At 39.9% G+C, this 25,805-nt stretch overlaps 3 protein-coding genes across 4 annotated transcripts in view; 2 read left to right on the top strand and 1 right to left on the bottom strand.

Annotated features, from left to right (window-relative positions):
- Positions 1-5,893, bottom strand: part of LOC146705578 (uncharacterized) — a 64,860-nt gene extending 58,967 nt beyond the window's left edge. Inside the window, exon 1 of the mRNA XM_085463302.1 lies at positions 5,437-5,893. Within this exon, the coding sequence (XP_085319428.1) occupies positions 5,437-5,458 (22 nt within the window). The 5' untranslated portion in view covers positions 5,459-5,893. The remainder of the gene's footprint in view (positions 1-5,436) is intronic.
- stoml2 (stomatin (EPB72)-like 2) lies at positions 5,843-13,560 on the top strand. Of its 2 annotated transcripts, none has more exons than XM_085463308.1 (11): positions 5,843-5,861; positions 7,187-7,230; positions 7,704-7,856; positions 10,203-10,302; positions 10,428-10,486; positions 10,581-10,682; positions 10,769-10,903; positions 11,276-11,420; positions 11,530-11,609; positions 11,691-11,819; positions 11,930-13,560. In XM_085463308.1, exons 2-11 carry the CDS (start codon positions 7,189-7,191, stop codon positions 12,053-12,055), a joined length of 1,071 nt encoding a protein of 356 aa, XP_085319434.1. In that variant the 5' UTR covers positions 5,843-5,861; positions 7,187-7,188; the 3' UTR covers positions 12,056-13,560. The 2 variants fall into 2 exon arrangements, with proteins under 2 accessions (XP_085319434.1, XP_085319433.1); XM_085463307.1 differs by lacking the exon at positions 5,843-5,861 and adding an exon at positions 7,031-7,092.
- A 548-nt stretch (positions 13,561-14,108) lies between these two features.
- Positions 14,109-24,614, top strand: pigo (phosphatidylinositol glycan anchor biosynthesis, class O). Its single transcript, XM_085463301.1, has 11 exons — positions 14,109-14,336; positions 14,605-15,083; positions 16,392-16,535; positions 16,748-16,871; positions 17,076-17,235; positions 18,922-19,104; positions 19,251-20,847; positions 20,946-21,149; positions 21,587-21,768; positions 21,977-22,047; positions 22,450-24,614. Exons 2-11 carry the CDS (start codon positions 14,606-14,608, stop codon positions 22,577-22,579), a joined length of 3,273 nt encoding a protein of 1,090 aa, XP_085319427.1. The 5' UTR covers positions 14,109-14,336; position 14,605; the 3' UTR covers positions 22,580-24,614.
- Positions 24,615-25,805: the final 1,191 nt, after the last annotated feature.

Genomic DNA, 25,805 nt, shown 5'->3' with positions numbered 1-25,805 from the left:
ATCATACTTTGTTTCAAATATATTAATGCAGTCGCATGTCTCAATAAAAGTAGATCCCCCACCCCAGTACTATCCAGTATCATTTCTCTTTAGCAAAGTAAAGCGCTTTCCCCCAGCAGTTTACAAATTTGACATGATGACACAAAACACTACCTCATAAATTGAAACTAACACCAGCTGCACTATTGCAGATGGTACATATGCAACACAGTTTCACAACACTTCACGAAATAGTCACCTCTAAGTTGTTCTCTATTTTATTGATTAACATTTATGGACACAAATTGTAATGTTTATTTTTGTTCCTGAAAACTAATTTTTCAGCATTATTTTGGGTCACTCAACACAACTTCTCATCAATCATCTCTTATGTAGTGATTCCTGTCCATGGAGATGAAAACAATACCACAATAAGAGTCTGCATTTGAAGGTCAGAGGTTGTTGGTAGAGCAAATCATCTTGAGATTTGTGTTCAGTTTATACAAGCCATAGATTGTCACACAACATTTGTATTCTTTTAATGATGTTATTAATAAAAAAACAAAACGCAGTGCTTGGTTAAGTTTAGATATTTGCAGTGACTTGGTTGGGGTTAGACATTACAAAGAACATATTTTTTAAGTAAGGGAACATAAAACTGGGTTACCGTTTAAAAAAAAGATCATGGTTTGGGATACAGTGGTTGCCACTTCTTTTAAAGCTTTGTTGCCTTGGTCGCCATGGTGATACCTCCTCTTTTAAATGGACATAATATGTGCTTATAGTATGAAAAATGTTTCCTCAAACAGCAGACCTTTGAGGTACTTTAACCTGCAAAAGCATGACAATTTGTGTCCATGACCACTGACATGTTAGATTTCACAGCTGGTGTGATAACATCATAAGATGGTGTCTAGTGTATTGCTCACAGTTTTAATAGCTGAATTTTATTTAACCATTTTGCTTTCCGAACATCTATAATGTGACTAAAAATCACAAAATCCTGCAGCTTTCTGAGAAACCAAACAAACTGTATACTGTTAGCGATTTGTAGCAATCTGTGTTATCCAGATGATAATTTAAAAGAAAAACAAAAAAACGACTTCATAGATAGAGATTTTCTAAAAATGTGTGCTAATTCTGAAGTTGCAGCTCATGATGTTCATAAGCCAAATAATGACTTTAACCCCCTGCAAACAGTATCTATACTTTATTTCTTCTGTATAAACACGAATGAACAGCAAATAATATCAGTGTTCAGAAATTATTTTTAGCTATTTTTTAATTGGGGGTTGGACATTTAAATTCAGTTCAGTTAATCTGTTTCTTAAAGCACTGCAGGATTTAGTCAACTTCACTTGCTACATACACAGACTGCTCTACAATCCATAGAGGGGTGAGGAAAAGAGGAAAATGTTGATGTACCAAATAACAGGACATGCAGGCAGGCACAAACCAGGAAAGTAGGAACAGGAAATGACACCAGAGTCAAAGCAGTGGCGTACTTCCGCTTTGTGTCGACTGTTGGATCTGATCACTTGGAGCTGGTAATAAGAGGAGAGAGAGCAACAGATGGCAAGGGGATTACTCCCACAATCTCTAAGCTCTCTCTCTCTCACTCTGTCTTTCTCTCATAATTCCTCTACTCGGATGGTTACTATACTCAACCCCTTAGATTCCAGTTCAGTCACTTTTATCTCTCCATTGCATCCTTTATATAATTATTATCTCAGCATAAGTCCTCAGCAACTGACTCGGCTGTAGACAAATATGAGCCAAGCAGACTTGGCTCATATTTGAAAAATGTGTATGCTTTTTCAGAAAATGTGTATTCCTCAACCAGTTGCAAGCTGTGGCTGAAGGTTCCTGGCAAAATTGGTCACAAAGACTATGCTGTACCAGAGGCCTCCTTTTGGCTGCTTTGGTTGCCATCAGATTGCCACGGTTGCCCATAGTTTGCACTGAAGACATAAACGTGTCTGCAAACTCTTGTTAAGCTGTAGTAAAACTTGAAAGAGTCAAACACAAACTAAAAACCAGGACATTTTGCCTTCAAAGCAAAAACTGTATACACATTTGTAACTAGCGAATAGTATTTATCTATTGGTTACTGTCCAGTCTTTAAGCCTGCATGAACAGGGATTTGGCAATCAATTTTACTGTGACTGCCAGCAACTACTCGAACCAGTCAGGTGCTGACTAGTCTCTAGGTCTATGTGTCGGTGGTCTGAGCAAGCTACAGCTTCTTGCTCTGCATAATTTTTTAATCACAATTGAAAATCAGGATGTTGCTCTATTCTATACACTTAATTAATACATGACTGGAGTAGAGATCCCTCCCTCTTTCTGGAGGTTTCTACCATTTTCATAATCCTTGTTGACACCAAGAATACAAGCATTGAGGCTTTTACCTCCTGTCCAGATAATGAATGCCCCTCAGGCAAATCTGACTTGACCTGAATCCAAAAATCATTAAAATAATGTAACCCACCTGCAATTTGCAAATGTAATTGCTTTAATGGTCAACATTTAAGTATGCGACTCCACAGTTCAATGATCATCTTTGTCCTCATTTTTCAATTAATGTTTTCCATTTCAAGTGGAGCACCACACAAAGCGTTCTTTTAACAGCCAAGCATAAGCTCTTGCAGATTCTTCATCTGCCTTCGAAACGAAGAAAATCTTATTAACCACAAATATCATGTAACTAAATCAATCAGCAATGTCAATGTCATACACAATATCTGTGCACCTCCAGTCCTCCAGCATCGTGTCATCCACGTGAACCATGTGTCAACTCAGCCTTGACCTGATGCACAGTAAGAGTTTCCCCCACATGTTCACTCGTAAGGGCAACCACTTATCTATTGTATAAAGACATTGCCATGGTGATGAAACATCTCAACTAGCAATAAATAGGCAACACTGTCAAGCTGTGCTATCAAACGATGACTCACAACATTAGTTAATCACAAAGCTTCTGCCCAAGCACCCTTTAAGCTAATCTACTCTACTTCTTCCTCTTCCTCTAACCTTTCCTGTAATCTATTGGCTGCAGCTCCTACTAGCTTTAATTTCACTAATCAATAGAAGAACAGTCTTTCCAGAGGTTTTGCAGAGGCACTGAGATTAACTTTTTCAAGCAAGTGAGATCAAATGCTTCTTTTTGAACCATTCCTTGTGTTTCTCAGAATGGTGCACAGGTGTCCCAATACCTCCTGAGTCTAACTATATTCACAATTTATTTATTTATTTATTTTTACCAGAAAGTACATTGGTACTTAAACAGATTTATATTTGATGTACATATAACCAACACTTGTAACACAGATGTGTCTGGGCATGCATAGGTTCATGCACACAAGTTCCAGATAACAAGAATTTGTGGACTAAATGGAAAAAAAGAAAGAAAATGTGCCTTTTAATGTAAACACAGTCATTGGCTTTTTGCCATTACTTGGAAGCTAATCAGTACACTATCAGGAATACACACTAGAGCAGGGTGATATGACCAAAAATATTTATCACGATATACATTTGAAAATTTGTGATAACGATATAACTGACGATATAATTGACACTAGACAAAATACTTTACAACTCCACAACTTTATTCGTGCAAAAAAAAAAAAAATCAATGTATTTTCACTTAAACAAGCAGCTGTTTTTTATGTGCATTAAAGTTATATAAAAATTTAACAGTGCAAATGCAAAATCCTTGCTGACAGTTTAACCAAAAGGCATTTCCAGTGGAAATTGGCCAACATATCCTCAGCATAACCATGTATAATATCCACAAAACTTAAAAAGAGGTTATACACATAATACGGTAATATTATGTTGAAGCACAGTACGTATCACTCCGCGAGGCGCCTGCCTACGATAGCCGTAATGCTCCAACAATCCATCAAGCGGTGCGGGTTCGTAGCTTAGCAAAGTCGTACTAAAACATTTGACAGATTTTCAAGTGCCGTGTACGACATAAAATTGTTTCGAGGTCAGTAAACACAACCAGAATTCATACATAAGGCACACGGGATTATAAGGGGCACTGTCGATTTTCAGAAAAATCAAAGGATTGATTTTAAGTGTTCCGTATTTTCCAAACCACACGGCAATAACGACGGCCGCTAGCATGCTCTACTAAAAATAGTGCTTTGTTGTGTATCTGACGGACAAAAGCCAAACCAGTTCCACACCACTGAAGTTGCAGCATTTTTACAAACAAATTCTGGTTCATCAGTTTCATTTAACGATCCACTAACGCCCTTCTCATTCTGCGTCGCCGCCATGCTTTTTCCGCCATGTGCGTATGAAAACAAAGGCACTGCGCATGTGTGTTTTACCCATATTCTATCGCGATATTTCATTTTCTTATCGTTGCCCGACATTATACCGGTATTACCGTGAACGGTATGATATGGCCCAGCCCTAATATACACTCAGAGAAACAATATAGTAAAGCCTATTTGTTTTCAGGTAAAACATGTTCAAAGACTGAATTACAAAGAAGAAAAAGACTTTTATTCCAATTTCTTATCAGTGGGGATTATTAATGCTCCATTACTTCTATAGCAGATGCCAAAACTTTTAAACTCTCCCATGAAGGATTCTGTGCTAATGAGCAGTCAGTAAGAGTAACATAGAGTAATATAGATTAATTTCTGAGAGACTAAATTTTGTGGAGACGAAAAAAAAAATCAAGTAGTTTGGTGAGGATGGCTGTGTTATTGCAGATAGGCATGCTTGTGTAGTTAGGGGGGGGGGGGGGGGGCAGTTATCTCTGTTTGGGGTAGTTTTTTCTTCTTCTTCTTCTTTTTTAATCGAGCTCTTAGCAGCAGTGGAGCAAATAGTTGGGTGTCAGGCTTCTTGTTGCTGAATGGGATATTGCATGATGTGCTCTTCTGCTGTAAAAGCCTCTAAAGCAGGATTCTCCACCATCACTCCAGCCGATTCGCTGTAGTCTTCTGGTAGACGGCACGCTAACATGGAATGAACACTAACCTTGTTATCAACCTTCTTCTGACAAGACGGATTCCTTGATAGCAAACACGGTTTCTTTTTCCCCCAGCATTGGTCCCTGAATCAGGCTTTCAATGTAGAGGCCTACGAAACTAATGCTGGGAGATGATATTAAGACGAGACACTAAAAGTTCGATTATAAAATCCTCAGTTGTCACTGAGGACCCCAAGGATTTATTTTCAACATAAATGATAAATACATACCTCTGTTGAGTTTTTAAAGATAAAAATTATAAAGTCTTGGTTTTTAAAAACGTAAAATCACGTCAGGATAAAGGTACTTTTTTTCCAGATACTACCCAAGGAGGAACGCCTACTGTTAGAAAACCAGTTTTGTAAGCTGTTACTGGAATTATCACTATGACTTCAGCAAACTCATCAAACAAACAAAGACAAAATCGCTTATGAAGTACAAATAAAGATAAAAGCTCCTACCTCTGACGCACAGTAACGACATGACCGACCGCTTCCAGCGACAATCCAGTAGTTTCACACAGTTTACAGAGCGACCTCTCAGCGGAGATTTACTCCGTGAGGTAACATTATAACAGTCACTAAACAGATTTTTTTTTTTAAAAATTGCTGATAAATTCCTCTTTGATGTTTACAGGTGGGTTTCCGGTCCCGGACCTGGGCAGAGAGCAGCTGCCCCTCTCTGCTGCCACGCCATTATTAAAACTCTCATCACAGGTTTCCAGACTGAAGGATAGACCGAGAGCAAAGAGACAGGAAAGGGGGAGGAGGCGGGGTCGGGACACCTGTTACAGGCATCTGAGGCAACCAATCAGGATGCCAAAGCGCTGAGCCTTATGTAGACATTTGTCCAATCGCCGGGAGGGACAGGTTGGCGGAAGACACAGGTAACGCGCACAGATTCAAGTAAACATCCAGAACTTTGTATTTCACCATAGACAATATAAAACGATTCTTAGTAGAAAGATTCATTTAAGGTACTCAAAGTGACCTAGCTTTTTGGTTCTTTGTTTGTTAAATATTCAAAAAAATGTTTTGTAATTAAGCTGTGTTTGCTCTGGGCATGTCACACACATAAAAAAGTAAACTGTGGGGAGATATCTGTAGATTTCTAAATTTTAGGTTTCGTAGGGATCAGTAAAATAAGCTATATGAAAAATGTATTCTTTAACGAATCTCATGAATTTCAAGTTCTTCCATAAATACAAAATTTAAGTAAAACTACATTTCAATGCTTTCAAACTGTACAATATTTTTTTTAAATAAATTGTGCCACAATGGTGAATTTGCTATATTTTTATGGAGTTTCTCTGTCTTTTTTTAAACACATAACATGAGTCTTTGTGTTTGTTTTTAGCAAAACAATCCTTTCTGAGCACTGATAATTCACAATTTTAGATTGACTTTGAGCTTGGTTTTATTTGATCTATTTAATAAATCCTTACATTAGCATTTTCCATTTCCATTTACCAAATTAAATAAATATTTACTTTAAAAAATGAAATAAAAAGAAAAGGTTCATACAGAATGCCCCCACAGTGTGTTTAACTGCTATCACATACACCAAATGACCCCAAAAGACAACATTGAGTTGAGTGAGCAAAAAGGAAACAAATAGCACCACCTTATGAATTGTGTCAGCCATTACACCAGAACGAGTGCATTTATTAACGAAAAACAAAACAAAACAAAAAAATTAGTAGTAGTAGTCGAAATATTACTCAACTATTAGTTGCCAGTAGTAATATTTTTTATTAACTAATAAGATTCAGTAGACTTATATATTATATTTCATAATAGATTATCAGTCTTCCACAATGAAAGGTGCTTAAAGAGAACAGTGGCAATAAAAGTAACCTTTAAAACGTGAAATAGTTACAGACATACTGCAAAAAGAATATACTAGTTTATGTGAAAGACAAAAGTTATAGGGCACTATAATAGTCATACAGTGAACATTTGTATTAAAGTCACTTATTTCGTCCTATATTTTTATATCTTTTTAAATGTATTATTATTAATGTATCTATTAGCGGAACCACTGTATGACTTTTTGTTTCCCGCGCTGGGGGAGTTTTTCAGCGTTGCACCACTGATGTAACTTTCATTTCCTGATCGGTAAGGGTCACTCGCGTGACTGTGTAGTCTCAACAGAGTGTAGTTTACCAAACCTAATCTTCTAATTTTAAACAGTCCTTTTGCAATCTTTCAGCGATGTTACGGACGCTGTGTCGGACCGGCGGCCTCATTTTGCAGGTAACTGAAACTGTCACTGTGTGCCTCCTTCGGCTTAACATCTCGTGCACCGGTTCTTTTCTGTGGCTGGTGAAATAGGTGTCATTCATCAGCGTGAGCCCGTGCGTTTAATAATCCCGATAGCACTGTATTTTTAGCGGAACACCTGCGGACATAATGATTATTTCTAGATGAAAATGAACTATTGGTTAGCTGGTATGGCCAGAGAAAGACTTTGTTATGGTCGATTAATATGGTCACATACTGTATACACTCAAATGGGTATTTACCAATGACCTCGTTCATATATATAATATGTAGAATGTGACCAAATAAGTCTAACCAAAAACTTAAAATTGAAACATAAAACAAGAATATTAACATTGATGTTTATTCAGCAACCTTAAGCTCTACAAGCTAAGATAGTCTTATGAGTCTTGGCTCAAATTCATGCAGTAATGCCACCTGTTTACATTTTAATGAATCCTCTGTAGCAGACCCAGCGGACCGTGCCGAGGTTGTGCGTTAACCCAGTTCAGCAGCGATGGGCGTCCAGCCTGCCCATGAACACCGTGGTGCTGTTTGTGCCCCAGCAGGAGGCTTGGGTGGTGGAGAGGATGGGTCGCTTCCATCGGATCTTGGAGCCGGTAAACTTTGTTGCATTTAATAGATCCCCAAAAAACAAAAAGCACAACAAATAGATGGTGTTCTTCCCCAAACAACATGGGTTCGATCCCCAGTTTGACCATGAACTTCATAAATTTTCATTTTGGTCAAATCAAATCATATTGCATAGAACTAAACTGCATTACAGTTACATATCCTAGCTTTCCAACTTACCACAATTACAAATACAGATCAAATACAGTTGTGATCAGAGGTCTTGTCAACACAAAGTTATTTATTTGGAGCACAGTTCTGTAAGAAAGATAAGTTACTGAAAAAGTGCTTGTGCTTAAAGTGCTTCACTGAGCTGAAATGTAAACTTAAAACATCTCAAGATTTAATCAATAAAAAGAAACTCTAAATGAAAAGGACCTCAAAGTGTCTCAAAGGCTTGATATCTTATGGACTATCCTCCATTGCAGTCACATTCCCCCTCAGATGGCCAGCTCCTGTAATTTGGCCTTTTTTTCCCCCCCAGTGTGTCTGGGATGACACCTATAAACTGGGCGCACGCGACATCATTACTGTATGTGGGTTTATGTTCAAGCTATTTTTCTTGTGAAGAATTATTTTGGACTTGAACTTGGTGGACGGAGCTTCTTCTTTGGGAATATCATAGGCAATGTTGCAAGCAACTTTTCTTTGCAGATGCTCACGATGCCGCTCTGGGCAATGCCCCATGTCGCCCGTATCAAAAACCGCCACTGCACCACAGTAAATGTAGTGCATCATGTTGTCAGCTTTACTGTATCTTAGCCAAAGAAACTGGTCAAGCCACTGTCTTCGAAATGTATATACTTTACCCCTTTTACTTTCAGTTGGCTATGGCTCGGAGTGGATCGTATGTGATTTATTATTTGATGCAGTCTCCAAACCATTGTTAAACATAATCTGCCGTTTACTTCCGGCCTACCCGACCTTCTGAGGACCCGGCCTTCGCGGTCCTCAGGAGGATGCAGCCCATGAATTTGGACACGACTAATGTGTGTCTGTTGTTGACCACACAAAGACTTTTTTTTTTTTTTTTTTTTAAATACTTGAACAGCTGGTCGTACCGATGCATCCTAATATATATATATATATATATATATATTTTTTTAGTCGCACCATTGATAAATTAGCCAAATAGGCTGCACTCTAGAGCCCTGGGTTACATAATGATGTAAAAAAAAAAAAAACAAGATTTAGGTGCATGAGTTTGGATTTATGGTCAAATGTTTATACAGACTCGAAAATATACACAAAGGCCCACTGATATTTGCTTATCAAGTTGCACCTTGACCAGACAATTTGGATCATATTTTGATCGTATGCCATCATCACACTTGTGGCATATTTTCTTACTTTTTTTTGGTAATTGATTAATCTTCCTACTGTTTCACTTGTTGTTTGGCAGCATGATGCAATGCCAAGACCCAAGTAACTGTGTTTCATTCATAACATGTCAAATTGTTGAATGACAATAAAACTGAGTCTGATATTTGACCACTCTGCTTGGAAGTGTTGGGAGAGTTAATTTAAACTGGCTGGTTTCCTGACATGGACTCAGCTTTTGTGCTTCATTCATAAATTTTCAATAGGATTAAGATTGGGGGTATATAAAAGCTGCTCCAGAAATGTAATGTCAATGTGTTTTATCCATTCCATAACCAGATTTGATGTGTTTTTCATTGTCTCTAGAGCCCTGTAAGACATCTGACTATCTTGTATTTTTGTACACTTGTTTGATGATCTTAGATTCTGCAGCTGTTTAGAAATGGCTTCAAGTTATCTTTCTAACTTGTGTAAATGTACAATTCTCCTTAGATCTTCACTGATTTCCTTGAACTTTCACATTGGTCTGAGTATTGGTCACTTCAGTGAGTGCTGTCAAACAGATAATTTTAATGCTGACAAATGGAAACTACCAGTTGTAGTCAGTCATGATGGCAGCCTTTGCCTTGTCAAGTTAAAACACATTGTAGAACCTTCAGCACTACTTATGAACACAATTAAGTGAGTGTATGTTTATATTTGAGCCCGTATGTATACATGCAATCCAACTTGAATTCACACTTGGTCACCCAATTGTCATTTGTTTAAAGTAATTAAAGATGTATGCTGTACAACCATTCCACTTCAAAGAAATCATTAAAAGGCCAAATATTACCATGTCATTCATACCATGGAAATTTTAGTGTATTTTATTTTGATAGACTACTAAAGAAACTTGCCTTTAAGCAACAATACTATAACTCATTTTGCTTTATTATTGGACTATGTCATTAAAATTCCAAACATTATTCACTGCTGGCACACCCTAACATTTTCCCTTTTGCTATCTATAGGGTTTGAACTTCCTCATACCCATACTTGACAGAATTCGCTATGTTCAAAGTCTCAAAGAAATTGTGATTGATGTCCCAGAGCAGTCTGCAGTATCCCTAGGTAAGTAAGACATTGTTTATTTCTCATTATTCACAGGAGGACGAGCAGGCTTTTTTTTTTTTTTTTTTTTTTTAAACAGAATTGATTGTTTTCTCCATATTGTTATATTTTCTTTGAACTTGCAGATAATGTAACACTGCAGATTGATGGCGTGCTTTACTTAAGGATACTAGACCCTTTTAAGGTATGCTGGCAACAATTAGAACAGATCCAAATATCTTCTTGCTTTTTTTTTTTTTTTTTTTTTAAATTCACTTTATACTTTTGTTTGTTCACAGGCCAGCTACGGTGTTGAGGATCCGGAGTATGCTGTCACACAGCTGGCACAGACCACCATGCGTTCAGAACTGGGCAAACTCACATTGGACAAAGTGTTCCGAGTAAAGACAAACTGCTGTTTCATCTCATATTTTTTCTCTGTTCATGAAGGAACAAGTTGTATTTTATCTTTGCATTTGTTTTTAAGGAAAGGGAGTCTCTGAATTCCAACATCGTCCATTCCATCAACCAAGCTTCAGACGAGTGGGGAATCCGTTGCCTTCGTTACGAAATCAAAGATATACACGTTCCACCTCGTGTCAAAGAGTCCATGCAGATGCAGGTGAGAGAAACAAAAGAGCTTTTTAAAGCATAATTTTTAGTTTTTAATTCACTGCACGATCTTATGGTACAAATGGGTATTACATGAAAGTACAGCTTAGCCATCATTCAAGTACAGTTTATAATCTTCAACAGAAAAGAGACCTTTTGTAGTCAAATAATTTTCTTATATTGTGTTGGTAAGTTTGGTTAAGTTTAAGAGGTTTTACACTGATTCTTAAAAACTAGAGTTCATAGTACCTTAAATAAATTATAGGTCTTTTCAGACAAGGTCAGAAACATTTTTTGCATATAGCAGTAGATATTTCAACTGTGGGAACAAGACTAAATCACTTAAATTTACTGAACAGGACACTTTATTCACCCCATGTAGGTGGAAGCTGAGCGTAAAAAGAGAGCCACAGTGCTGGAGTCTGAGGGGACAAGAGAAGCAGCCATTAATGTCGCTGAGGGTCGTAAACAAGCACAGATCTTAGCCTCGGAGGGTGAAAAAGCAGAACAGATCAATAAAGCGGCTGGTAAGTGCATTTAGTTGGTTTATCACTCCAGTTTCCACAAATTATCTCACATCTTTTTGCTTTTAGAGGCTAATATGCTCCCTGTTACCTACTACTCTGCTCCGTCCAGGTGAGGCTCAAGCAGTTCTAGCCAAAGCTGAGGCCAAAGCCAAGGCCATCCGTATGTTGTCAGATGCTTTGACAGAGCAGGTAAATGTTCTTTTCCATTTTCACAGTCTGACTTACAAAAGCTTTTCATTGGTTAATGCTTTTTTTTCCTCTTAAATTCAGAATGGAAATGCTGCCGCTTCGCTAAGTGTAGCTGAGCAGTATGTGTCTGCTTTCTCAAACCTCGCTAAAGAGTCAAACACCATCCTTCTGCCCTCTAACACTGGTGACATTAGTGGAATGGTTTCACAGGTATGTCTGCTATCCAATAGTCCCAACTATTGGATTTATATGTTAACAGCTTCTAAATTATTAAGTTTACATGCCCCTAATGATGCTTATCTTGTCTTCTTGCCACTCAGGCTATGACTATTTATAGCACGCTGGCAAAGCCAAGCATGAGGGTAACTCCAGAGGTTTTGGAGGAGAACCGTGAAGAGGCTGCGAACCCATCGGGATCACCTCAAGAAAAAGGAATTAATGAATGAACTCAAACTAATAAATGACACAGAACCAGAAGAAGCAGTTTATGTTGAAGGTCCACGGTTTGTTCTCACACAGACCTTAAAATGACAGGACAAAAGGGAAAAATTGCCAACTTTAAAACTCTTCCGAAGCCTTGTCCTGGAGCCTGGGGGAAAGTTACACCTTTTGTATGGGGAGTCGTAATCTTCACTGAGTGTGGTTTAATTAGTGTATGTTTGAGAAAGTAACACCAGCCTCCAGCCAAATACACAGATACCGGAGTCTATCCAGCTGACGTGGATGTCAGCACAGACACAGATGCAAAAATAAGTCTCCCCTGAGCAATTTTATATTTTAATATGTTGAGCCCTTTTGACCTCTCTACCTGAGGTTTTTGTAGATTATACCATCATGTTTTCTCACTTTGCAGCCTATTTTCCATGTTTTCCCAAATAGCTATATTCAGGTTCTCTGAGATTATTAATAATAATCAAAGCCAGCTCAGGTGAAAATATATACATAGGTATTATTTACAGAAATGGGTGACAATTCTCCCTCTTTGTGTTGATGGGACCACCGACTTTAAGTTGCTGCATGCAATGCCTGGCTGGATTCCTCACAATGTTTCTAAAAGTGTATTAATTTCACAGTTTACTACGTTTTTTGAAACATTACCCTATCGATAATAAAGCTATATCCCCATGAAAAGGTTACATTAGAATTTCCTTTAGAAAAAAAAACCCTACTTTTTGAAATGATTAAGAGAGAATTTTTTTTGTCAAAGTCTAGGTAATGTCCCGTGTCAGATCGATGATCAAAATATTCCTCTCCTCCGAGTATTTGTATTCATATCTGATGTCTTACCGGATATATTTATTCAATTTCAAGGTTCACTGCAAAGACTTGAAGTTTTTGTTATTTCTGTTTTCTACAAAATAATGGAATATGAACTGGGCAACCGGGCATGTTAAGTCTGAGAAGATTTGAAAAGATGTGGTTAGATGAAATATTTGGACAAAAATGTTCAAAATATACAAACATGTTGAAAACTATCAAATGGCTATTAAAATAAAAACACACCCATGCTGATTTAACAAAGTCTGCAAAAATAAATACGTTTGCCTATCTTGTTACCTGCTAAAAAGATAGGCAAACATGAAAAGCGCAGTTGGTTTATTAGCCCTCTACCTTGCCTTACAGGCATAAACGTGTGTACATAAACTGTGGGCCAGTGACTTGCACTTGGCTCTCAGCAAAAAAAAAAAAAAAAAAGACTGTCACCTGGGGCCTTCCTATGTGGATTGTGCATGTTTTTCCTGTACCTTGTTCTGTCTTGCGTCCTATCAGTCCTAAAACATCTGTTAGGTTAACTGCCGATTCTGAATTGAGTGTAGAGTATGAAAACTTGTGAATTCTTGAGATGGTCATTTTCACCACTACCATCTTGGTGTTTTGAAGCCAGATGTAATGAGGGGTCTGAATGTGAAACTACACGCTCATCGATTAAATATTTGTCAATCAAAAGTTGGTAGCCATTGAGCTTGCCCTGGCTAATTTTCCACTCAACCCTTAGAAGATGTATTAAATGGACTCAGTGTTTCAAGATCTAAAGGCCATTTTCACAGCCACAGCCTGTGTTTGTCTTTTTACAATCACAGGTTGTGGCTATTAGAAACAACGGAGGCTTAACAAACTTGGCCATTGGATTCACTTTCTGCAACTGTAGCTGTCCAGGGTGCAACTTGCTTTTCTCCCAGTGACAGCTGAGATTGCCTTTAGTACCTCCTAGATACCCTAAATTGCATCAGTTAAGTCCAATTTGATTTTACGTTAATAAGCCAACCAGCAGCAACAACAAAACAATATTGTAGTAGACAAAGCTATGAAATATCATTAAATTAAAATGTTTGAGACCATTATTGATATTTTATAACTTTTACAAAACTTATTTCTAGTCCATTCTCTTTTAAGGGTGGTTTCTCTGCAGAATTTCTGACGTGTTTAGCGATTTTCAGAGACGCTCTAAAGCCGTTGTTCCGTATATAGGAGGTCCTGTAAGTCACAGAGCGGGGCAAAGCAAACGTATTCATGGTGTTACACAGAAAAGCGCCCGCCGTGCTCTTTCCACGCTAAGGTTCCTATCATCCACCAGTCATCTAATCTCATTGTACCGGAGTCCCAATGAAGGTGAGCGTGTTGCTCCGCTCTCTGTTTACCTGAGGCACCTGTGCTCCTGTGTTGTTAATACACACAGTCACCCCCAACGTCCGGCCGGGAGAGGACGAAAACTAGCTGCCACACAAGGTCAGTGACAAAAGGCAAAGCGAGCTAGCTTCTGCTAACAGCGTTAACTTAACCGTCATTCATGTTAGCCACCTGTGCGGCTTAACTGCAAAAGAGGTTTTAGTTGGAGCTTAAAATTTCAGTCACCTTACACGTTACCGGAATTATTTTCTTCTATAACAGGTGTAGCTCACAGGCAGCTGTTCCTCTCATTTTTGTGTGTTTGTTACCTCTATGTAAACCAAATGTTCCTGTCTTTCACCTGACCTGCTCTTACCTGTGCATGTAGGATGAAGGGGCTGCCTGTGCTGTCCCTGCTCCTCTGGATGTGTGCGGTGTTCTTCGTGGGCATCTACCTGTTCGTGGGTGGATTTTTGCTGGTTAGGTTGGAGGTTAACAGAACCAGCACCTGCGGAGACGTGCTCGAGCCCGGAGAGGAGCCGGTGGACTTCTGTCGAGCTCAGCCGCGCTTCCGCAAGGTTGTCCTTCTCATTATCGACGCCCTGAAGATCGACTTCGCCCGGTATGACCCCGACAAGACGGCACCACGACCTTATGAGAATAAGTTACCTGTGCTGGAAGAGACCGTGTCATCCAGGCCTTTACAAAGCCGCCTGTACCCCTTTCGTGCTGACCCACCTACGACCACCATGCAGAGGATCAAGGGGTTCACGACTGGATCTTTGCCGACGTTTGTAGATGTAGGTAACAACTTTGCATCCAGTGCCATCTTGGAGGACAATCTTATTCACCAGTTTGGACAAGCAGGTGAGTTATTACAAGTGTCTGTAAATTATAAAAATATAATACATTCATGTAAAGAGCTTTATGGGAAACATACAGATGAGGACAACGTTATGGGATGTAGGGATTTTCAGCAAAGCATTTATAAACTATAGCCTCCCAGAAAACAGACTTCTTAATTGAGCCATAGCACAAACCACTGCTGTGCAATGATGGGCTTTAACTTTGTAATGGTCAAAGCTTGTAAAATCAAGGTAAAACTAAGGGTTAAATATTACATTACACACAATATGACAACTGGGCCGTCACTTGAGAAAGCATCGTGCCAAAAACAACAAAAAAATTGTTTAGACTATTTAGTGTCAAAAACTTAAGTGAAATGTGAAGAGAGTCGCAGATTACAGAACAAGCCTTGCAGAGGTAGGAAGTGAATGATTTAAAGACTCTGGGGGAAAAAAACTAGTGAGTGATGTGTCTAAAGACCCCAAAACAACTGCCAAGACACCCATGACTGACTCAACCAAATTAGGAAGCCAGCAAAACTGGGTCTAGGTAATCTCTTTGTCTTCCAACACGACAGCATCTCAAAAGATGCATTGTTCCTGATGAACAACCTGCTCTAGAAGAAGTAAATAAAAAATCACTGACCTGCACAAAGACTCTGACTTGAATCTCATTAAAAAATCTGTGGAGTGTATTGAAGCCCAAGGTCAATGCCAGGAGACCATAAAATCTGGAGGAGCTCGACAGATTTGTCAAAGAAGAATCAGTTAGGATTGCTCAGAAGACTTGTGAGCTTTGCTGAAAACTACAACAGAAGACCACAGGCTGTTATCTGGCAAAAAGGATAAATAATCAACTATTAGCATCAGGAGGCTAATAATTTTGACCCTAATAGTGTTTGTCTGTGAAGGTTCTCAGTCATCCAGGTCATCGTAGTCAAAGGAGCTTGCAAAGAAAAGCGTCTGGACTTCTTTAAGTTACTTGAAGACATTTCACCTCTCATCCGAGAAGCTTCTTCAGTTCTAAGGTCAAATGGTGGAGAGTCCCAGATATAAACCTAGTGGGAGTATCCCCCCACAGAGGGACAGGTCCTTTTGTCCTTTTGATGAGAGGTGAAACGTCTTCAAGTAACTTAAAGAAGTCCAGACTAATAGTGTTTGGTTTTGTTTCTGTGGGTAAAGTAAAATAATATAAGCATCAATGATTCTCTGCTCATTTGTAGACATGCTCTTTTGTGCCTGACAATACCACAAATCTAGGACTTTAAAAACCAGAAAACCAACTGTGCCATCTGATTTTGCTCATATAAATCTTTCTGTCTCTCAATAGGCAAACGAGTGGTGTTTATGGGTGACGACACTTGGGAGAGTCTTTTTCCTAAGAAGTTTTACCGCTCTCTGCCCTTCCCTTCTTTTAATGTCAAGGATCTGCACACTGTGGATAACGGGATTCTCCAGCACCTCTACAACACTAGTATGTAGTTATTTAATATGCATTTGTTGTGCAATTAAAACGTACATTTAACAAATAGCCTCTGTTGCCAGGAAACTGTGCAAAATCAAAATAATTTTGCACCAACACTTAAGATGATCTTTATTAGTCCCACAGGTGGGAAACTTGTTTATGCGGTTGATGTATTTGTGTTTCATCTCCTTTCGTTTGTCTCTTGCTGTTGGTTTTAATAGTGGTGGGTGATGACTGGGATGTCCTAGTCGCTCATTTCCTTGGAGTCGATCACTGTGGTCACAGGTTTGGCCCGGATCACCCAGCCATGGCTGACAAACTCACGCAGATGGATGGAGTCATCAGGTCAGGCTGTAGTACAGCTGCTACATGCTTGTTTCACACCATTATCCAGATGCAGCTGGATCATCAGCTGTTGCCACAGTGCACTTGTAGTGCTGTAGATATGTCATGATACCAGCGCTATTATTGTTATTGTTGGCCCAGATCAAGCAGTTGAGCATTAGAAAGCACCTGGCACGACCTGTGAAAACTCTGCTTTTCCTCTAGGTCTGTGATTGATCGTCTGCAGAATGACACACTCTTGGTGGTGATGGGAGATCACGGAATGACAGATACTGGAGATCATGGTGGAGAAAGTCAGAAAGAGACTGATGCTGCCATCTTCCTCTACAGTCCTTCTCCCATGTTTCATGGACCCCCATCACAGGTGGGTAGAATGCACCTTTTGAAACAGCCACAGCATGACAGTAGGATTAATTCTTATTTAAAACACAACCAATTCTACATCACTTGACTTTGTATAAAATATAAGAAATTAACACTGAAGACATACTGTCTTAATCAAAACAAATCACTATTGTACGTTAACAAAGAAATTGCTAAATGACAGTTTTGGCCCAAGTGTATACAAGATCCATTAATTCATTTTGTGCTGCTTTTCTGGGTAGCAAGAGCAGCAATCCAAGCAGAGATGACTAGGCCTCATTCTCTAGCTCTCCTGGTGAGACACAGAGGTGTTCCAGAGCCAGCTCAGACACGCACAATCTTCATCGTGTCCTGGGCCTACCATGGGGTCTCCTCCCAGTAGGAGTTCCTAACCAAGGAAGCTACCAGGAGGCATCCTAGTTAGATGCCTGAACAGTCTCACTTAGCTCCTTCTGGTGTCAGGGAGTAGAAGCTTTATGCTGAGCCCATCCTAAATGACAGAGGTCTTCAACCTTATCTCCAAGACACCCTTTTGAGGAAGCTCATTTCTGCCTCTTATAGTCTTGATGTAATTTTTGTGGTCACTACCCAGGGCTTGTTCCCATAGATGATGGTAGGATCCATGAGTAAATTCAGGGTTCAGCCCCCTGTTTATGACAACAGACTGGTACAGCATCTGCATTGCTGTGGACACTGCACCGATCTGTACAACGTCTGCTCCTCTCTCGCGTCCACTTGAGGCACTAGATCATTCCCACTGATATACATATTATAGTGACCAGTGCTTATATCAGTAATTTAACTATCTAAAAGAGCCGCTGAAAACTGCTGTAAAAGTCAGTTTAATTCAGAGTGAGAGTTGAGCACAGAACAAGAAGTTATGAGAGCACACTCATCATATTGTATCCCAGTAATGGGCAGTCACATGCTTAGTGGTAAGAACATTTCACTCTTGTTGCTTTTCAGACCAACGTCATCAGTTCAGTCCACAAATGAGTTAAAAAGGAAGAACAAAGTCAAGTCAAATCTATAACTAACACAACTGCTTTCAGTTACTTGTGTGTTTGTCTTTCTCCTGTCTGCAAAGGCACATTTGCGACATGTCGATCTCTCAGAATCACTGCTGTAATAAAAACATAAAGCATTAAACCACTGATGCATGCCCATTTCTGTTCACGCTTGGCTGTGCAGTTCCCAGAATCCATTAAATTGATGCTGGCAGGTGGTCTCCGCCTTTTTTTCATAGATAAAAGTGGATCTCACACTAGAAAAGAGAGCTCAAGCACCGATTTCCATAATTGCAGCCTAACTGGAGAGGGATATCATGTGCCGTGGAAAGTGATTAGATGCAAGAGAGAAATTACACTGCTATTCTTTTTTCTTTTTTTTTTTTAAAAAGGCAGAACTTAGACACTTTTTTTTTCTTCCCCCAAGGCATTTTGCCACTGCTAGGAAATATTGCTGTTATCAAGCACAACCCTGATTAAGAAAGGCTACAAGATAAAATATCACTCACTGAGTTTAACTGACAACCCAGCCTTGGAACAGCTACAAGTTATTTTGCTATGTGCTAAAAATATTTACTTCAAAATATCACAGATAAGGGTCAAAGCACAATTTAGATCATGAGAACACAGAATAATGTAATGTGACACATCCCCCCCCCCCCCCCCTGTTTATTTCCCAGAATGAACCAGATGTGGTGCCACAGACTGACCTGGTGCCCACCCTGGCTCTGCTACTAGGAGTTCCTATTCCATACAGTAATGTTGGGCAGGTTCTCTTGCCTTTATTTCCACCACACGAGCAGACAGAAGGTGCAGTTGGAGGTCTCAGCCAGCTGGAGGCACTGTGGATCAACACAAAACAGGTATCTGCTCATCAAAGAACCATCTAGAACACTTTTCGAGCATCTGTACACAGAAAAATGTTTTTATATATTCACATATCCTGGAGCCTTTTCAGGAGTTGTTGTTTTTATAGTTTGTGTGTTAAATTTTATCTCTGTTTCTGAAGGTCAACCGTTTCCTGGAGACTTACTCTGGCATGGCCAAAGACATCCCACCAGAGAGCCTCTCTCGGCTGAAGAGTGAATTTGCCCTCTTGTCTTCTGAGTTTCTCAGCACTGTTAGAGAGGGTCGTTCACCCTCCCCGCAGCTAGCCTCTTCTCTGCAGGCTTACCTCACCTCTGTCAGAGACACCTGCCGAGCCACCTGGGCCCGATTTAACCCACTGAAGATGGCGGCAGGCTTAGCCATCCTGGCATTTGCTTGTCTGATGTGTTTCATCTTGTCTGAACTGTCTCTAGTCCTGATCAGGGAGAACGGTCCATTACTGAAGGCCCCAGTTGTTGTGTCACTGACAGTGGGGGTTAGTGTGGCTGCTGCTCAGCTGCTCATACGGGGCTACATTGAGGTGATGTGGTGCCTTGCAGCTGCTGCTTTCAGCTCTGAACTCCTTTTCCTTTGGCGTTCACGCCAACTGAGCACCTCTACAGTGTCAAAAAACGGAACCAAAGCTCCAAAGCGTGTTAGCTGGCTGACCCTGCATCACCTCCTTGTCCCCTCTCTCTTGTTTCCACTCCTTCGTTGTGCCTCTCTGCTCTCAGACAGCTATGTGATTGCAGAAGGACGGGTTGTGACATTTTTGGTGTTATCCCTGGCCCTATGCATTCCCATCCATCTCAACTGGGATGGCCTACTTCTGCCCCCAAGCCATGACCCGTTGAAGTCTGCTGGGCTGCTGCCTGCCCCAGCTTTGTCTCCATCAGCTGTGAGGAAGGAAAGCAGCACCCTTCTAGCCTGCTTAGGAATACTTGTTGGCAGCCTCTACCTCTCCCTCTCGTTCCACGGCTGTCGGGAAGAGCAGGGCTCCTGCCAGCCGTCTTCATTTCTTTCCCCTCTTTCCCGGTTGCAGGACAACCAGCTGAAGAACCTCCATTATGTCCTCGCTGTCATTTCCCTTGGCTTGTGGACATATCTGCTAAGATGCTTTCTCTGCCACTATGGTAATCTGAACTCGTCAGGCGGGACGGTGTTTACAGCTCGCTGGATCCTACCGCTGCTGTCTGTGTGCCTGGGGCTCCACTGGGCTGTTAGCGCCACTCCGGAGGACAGCTTCAGGAATCTGGCTGAGCTGATTCACTTGGCACAGCTGGCCCTCCCCAGGGTCGCCTTCTGTCTGCTGGGACTGGGGCTTTTCCTGATCTGGCTAGACCCCCTCACTGTGTTTGTGAAGACTAGGACTCAGGCTTCAGCCAAAAGTTTGACTCTACCCACACCCCGTTATCGAGCAAGCATTGGCATCAGCCCCCAAGCTGAGCTGCATCACCTTATCCCACAGATCTATCAGCGCATGCGTCGTTCCCTAGATGATGGCGACCTGAGCGGGGCCAACGAAGTGGACAACAGGCCTGCTGTGGAGGCCTACGGACTTGGAACAGTCTATTCTGCTCCTTTGCTGTTGTTTAGTGGGTTGCTGGGAATTGGTCTGCTGCTGTTGCACCCAGAGGGCATGGCTCTGTCTTTCCTCCTGCTGCTACTAGAAACGGGAGCTCTGTTGCACATTCACGCCTCGTCTACTACGCTTAGTGGCCTGCATGGAAAGTATTCTGGTAAGATGTTTGCATCGCATCTTTTAATTAATTTATTTTTAAGCCTATCAGGTTCCAGGTCTTAATCAGCTCACTGACTTCTCATTCTCCCCCCTCAGGTGGGTTTAATGTGCCTTGGACCCCAGTAGTGCTCTGGTCCCTGGCTGCCACGCAGTTCTTCCACGCTACAGGTCATTTACCCACCTTCCCCTCTATCCAGTGGGGTGCTGCCTTTGTGGGATTTCCTGAAGGACACACAGGGACCATACTCCCTGCCTCACTGGTTACCCTTAATACTTTTGCTTCACACATTCTTTTTGCAGGTAGGAACCAGAGAAGCAAAAAAAAATGTTATTGTTCAAAGAAAAGGAAAGAAGTCGTCATCCATTAGGCAAAGAAGGTTATTCTGTAAAACTAATGGGATTAATTTCATAAATTTGTGAAAAGCAGGAAAAGAATCATCATTTTACCTGTTTAAACCTTAACAGTATAATCGAAAATATATAAAATATCAGTGAACCCGTATGACACTTTCAGTCCTTTTTATTTAGTCATATTTGTAGTTTGTTACACATTTCAGTTTTAAATGATAAACAAAAACTTAAAAGTTATGTGATTCAAGAGAATGATAAAAAAAATTCTAAAAAGCAGTTAAGTTAAATAAAGCAGCTTTGAAACCGTCTCTTCAGTGCTTAAAATGAATTGTGAGCTTGTGAAACGATGATTTGTTGTTGTTGTTGTTATTTCTCTTTGTCTTCAGTGAGTTGTCCATTGCTACTGTTCTGGCCCCTGGTTTGCGAGGTGCGTGGGAGCAGAGGACGAGCCTGTGGGGACGACGGAGAGGATGCTGTGATGGAGATGAGGCTGAGAGAAAACCCTCAGCTGTTCAGCTCTGCTCTTCTGCAACTCTCAACACGCTACCTCCTTATTCACGGAGCACAGGTATGTCCACAGACCTAGAATTATTTTTTTTCTCACATCCATTTAAGGCATATGTGAGCTGGGAAAGTCTTTCCTCAGTAGCAGATTTCTGTTGCATTTCTTTCTTGTCTTTTTTTTATTTATTTAATTTTATTTTTTATTTAGTTCTGTTACACTTATGAGTAGCAGTATCACATCACACCACTCAGTCTGTCTGCTCACTTCACAGGTCTTTGCCTCAGTCTGTGCAGCTGCTATACTCAGGAGACACCTAATGGTGTGGAAGGTTTTCGCACCGAAGTAAGTGCCTGAATGGATTTTCCAGCTCATACAAACTCACTGACAGTAAAGGCTTTTTGAGGATATGGATACAGGATCACCGCTGATTCTGAACTTTCAGTGAACACACAGTGTTGAATGCCGGTCCATTTTTCTACTGTGATATCCACACATTTACATCTGGGTTTTGAATGTGGTGTCCTGTTTGTTTTTTTGTTTGTTTTTTTGTTTTTTTATAATAAGTTGGTGGCTTGAAAATATTAAAAGGATATAGGTAATTTAAATAAACTTGGTAGATCTTGGGGAAAAAAGTAATAGTCTTGGTTCTTTTTATCTTATGATCTATTTAATGTCCGAAGGAGTTGCTGGAGCTTAATTTGGACTTGTTTAAACCTTTGTGTCTCTTCTGTTTTGTTCTTTCAGGTTAATGTTTGAGGCCTCAGGGTTCCTGGTGAGCAGCGTGTTCCTGCTGATTGGGGTCACATTAGTGCTGAGAGTAGATGTGGCTGTGGGCCAGTGGTTTAAAAGACTCATCCCAGATGTGTCCAGGTAGCGAAGGCACTGCTGCTGCAGCTGCTGCCTACCGGCACCCACCACAGCTCACTGTGCCCCAGAGGAAATGGACATGGTGGTCACTAAACAGGATTTGTTTTTTCTTTTTCTTTTTTTTTTGAAAAAATGTTGCCAATAGTGATAAGGAAACCCCACTAACATGTCATGTGGCATGTCATACTGTGATTCTTGAGGGCTATGTTGTACATTACTGACCCTGAGGAACTTTCATATATCGAATCTCAGATTGACTAAATGTGGAGCGTTGGGACCTTTTTATATAGCAGTTTGATTGAACAACCCCAGGAATGAGATGAAGAACTGATAAAGGACTTTGAGACCCCCCCTGTTGATTCTGTTCATCTGGGTGTAGCGTTTTTAGTGGGAGAAATGTTTCATCACTCAACCAAGTGACCTTTTCGGTGTCAGCTGACTGCAGGTTTCCCAACCTCATAAACAGTACATTTGCACAATGATTGAAACCAGCCCGCCGAATGAACAATGAACTCTGAGGTTAGTTATTTGATCATTAATATGCAAATTGTCATGACCATTGATCAACAACCACTGATCACTGAGTACCATTCACAGAGAGTTGGGAAATGGCTCCAATCACAGCATTGTAAGATGGTGAAAGATGTACCCTTAGGCCTCCTCCTCAATTCAGAGATGGTCTTTCCCTTTTCAGTGGGCTGGTTTCAGTCATTGTGCAAATGTACTGTTTAGGGTTAGGAAATCCTACAGTCAGCTGAGACTAAAGAAGTCACTTGGATGATTGGCAAAACGTTTGTCCCACTGAAGACGCTAAGTCCAGATGAACAGAATCAACATTTTGGGATATACTTTTGGGATGCATCGGAACTTTGAGGCCCCTTTAAATTTGCATTTGGATAGAGAGATAACATCTGTTAGGTGTTTTCGAATGTTTCTTGTAAACCTTCCTAACGTATAAAACCTTCAAGAACAGTTGAAATCAGTCTTGCAAGTGGTTCATAAGTGTTTGAAAAACAACACCATATCCATAGAGTTTACACACTCTAATTGCCTGGCCAATACATCTGGCCCTTTTAATATGCATTTCTTTTTGTTCCCCCTTTAAAAAATAATTGCAGCTGCAATACATTTATATGCAATGTAGCAGCTGAATTGACAGTCTACTATGATGGGAAAACACCTGTGAAATGAAGAATTTTCTACTTGGTAAAGTGACATTTAAATTTACTCCCTTTTTTTCTGCATTCATGGGTGGGTGACGGTTCAGCTTGTCTCCTTTCTTTGTGGGCTTTAATACGTGGCTTTTCACATACAGTGAGACCACAAAAGCAAAACTGCCCATCAGTGTTTGGAGCTACTTTGTGATCACTCTGGAAGCAGGTTCTCTCATTTTCTTTAAGTGCATTACAGCAGGTTGCTAATGTAAAATAACTGTTCTCATGTTTATATGTATGTATTGTTTTATTCAATGCCATGAATTAACCAGTGTTTCTGGTTACTGCCAATTTGTATACAGTTCTGGGTTCTTAATTAGTCAAAGTCTTTATTTTTTGTAAGGTTTTGATTCTTTACTGTAATGCATAATTAGAAGTGGTTTTTTTTTGTTTTGTTTTTTTTCCTAATCTCAAATCAGTGTTGTTTTTAATTAGACCTCACACACTTTTACCCACAAATAGGTGCCTGGCTTTAATCAATGCCTTTTTTTGTGTGTATGATGTCATTCAAACCAAGACCTCCTGGGACAACAAATGTGTTTTTTCTCTTCTTTTTCTGTACATGTCGGAGTCAGTATCCAGTGTAGGATCCGTTACTGTACTGCAGCTGTAGTCAGCCAACTAATGGTATTGAAGGAATGTCAAGCTGCATGACAATACTACTGAATCCCTCATGCTGCTGCTGTATGGGAGGGATGAGCCCAAGTAATGGTTTGGTTGTATGATGGGGCACATCTGTATCTGTTTTTAAACTTTAATATATAAATAACTGGTTAATTAAAATGATTTTACATTCTGTAAAAATTCTAATAAAATTTTTCTACTTGACATCTTAGTCTGAATATAATTTGAACTTAAAATTATTAGAAGCATCCAGATTTGTCTGTTTATTCCCTGTTGTGATTTGTGATGCTTAATCTATGTTTCATCTTTGAGATTATTTATAGTAGAATTGGAAACTATTTATGCGGTCCATATAAGTAGGATTTTATGACTGGTTTATTGAACCAAGGACTTGATGGAGGAGAAAGTTGCTGCCATATTTCAATGCCCATCAGTTAAGGTGCTTCATTCATTATTAACTGGGGCTTTCTGCATATTCTAGTGCCCATAACTCTTGACTTGTTGAAATTCTCCCTTGTCCATTTTTTCCTAAATCCTCTTTCATGAAATTATACACACACACACACACACACACACACACACACACACACACACACACACACACACGAATGTTTAAGTGCAACCTTAAATCAATGAAAATGTGTGCGTTTATATATATTTCATGATGATGTTTCACAACATTGGGTTTTCCTTTTGTATTCGTTTTCCACTAGACAGTTTAACACAAAGTGTACCTCAAAGGAAATTCAGCCAGTTAAAATTGAACTGCATGAGTGACCAAAGAATTACTATCACCAAAAAGACCCTCAGGAGCAGATTATGTGTACAGCTAATTAAAAAGCACCTTCTCAAAGTAAAAAAAAAAAAAAAAAAAATCAAAACCCCTCTCTAAGATTATTTCCAAGTCATTGTTGTGAATCTACAGCTTTTCTACTAAAGACATATCATTCTTATTTTGTGCTATGTTGCCATGAAAAGCTCACTTACTTCACCTGAAAAACGTTATATTTACTTTTCAAATTATCAATGAACTAACGATTTATTAACTATGGCCCATGGGAAGGCACCGTTGTATTTGAGTTTATAAGTATGACACCAAATATATATACTTCTTGTGTGAGGGCACAATGTAATGGCTGTGCTGACTGTGTGTTGGGTTGGACCCCCTCCTTGTGGTGAACACATCTGCCATTACTGAGAAAATAACAAGTTCAAATAGGCTAGTTACGACATAGCTAGAAATGTCAATAACATCATGTGTTCAACAGAAAAGGCAGATAAAATCCAACTAGAAACAATACCATTATCTCCAACACAGCCAAGTAGAACAGCTGCGCTCACAGAAAATAGGAGTTTTCTGTGGTAGTTTGATTTTTTTCTTTGAAAGGAGGAGGC

Source organism: Copadichromis virginalis, linkage group LG7 (assembly GCF_057382275.1).
Source record: "Copadichromis virginalis isolate Kocher_CV1m ecotype Utaka linkage group LG7, C_Virginalis_male_GT1.1, whole genome shotgun sequence".
Lineage (NCBI taxonomy): Eukaryota > Metazoa > Chordata > Actinopteri > Cichliformes > Cichlidae > Copadichromis > Copadichromis virginalis.
The sequence above is the reverse complement of the archived record's forward strand: the minus strand, read 5'-3'. Positions and strand labels throughout refer to the sequence as shown.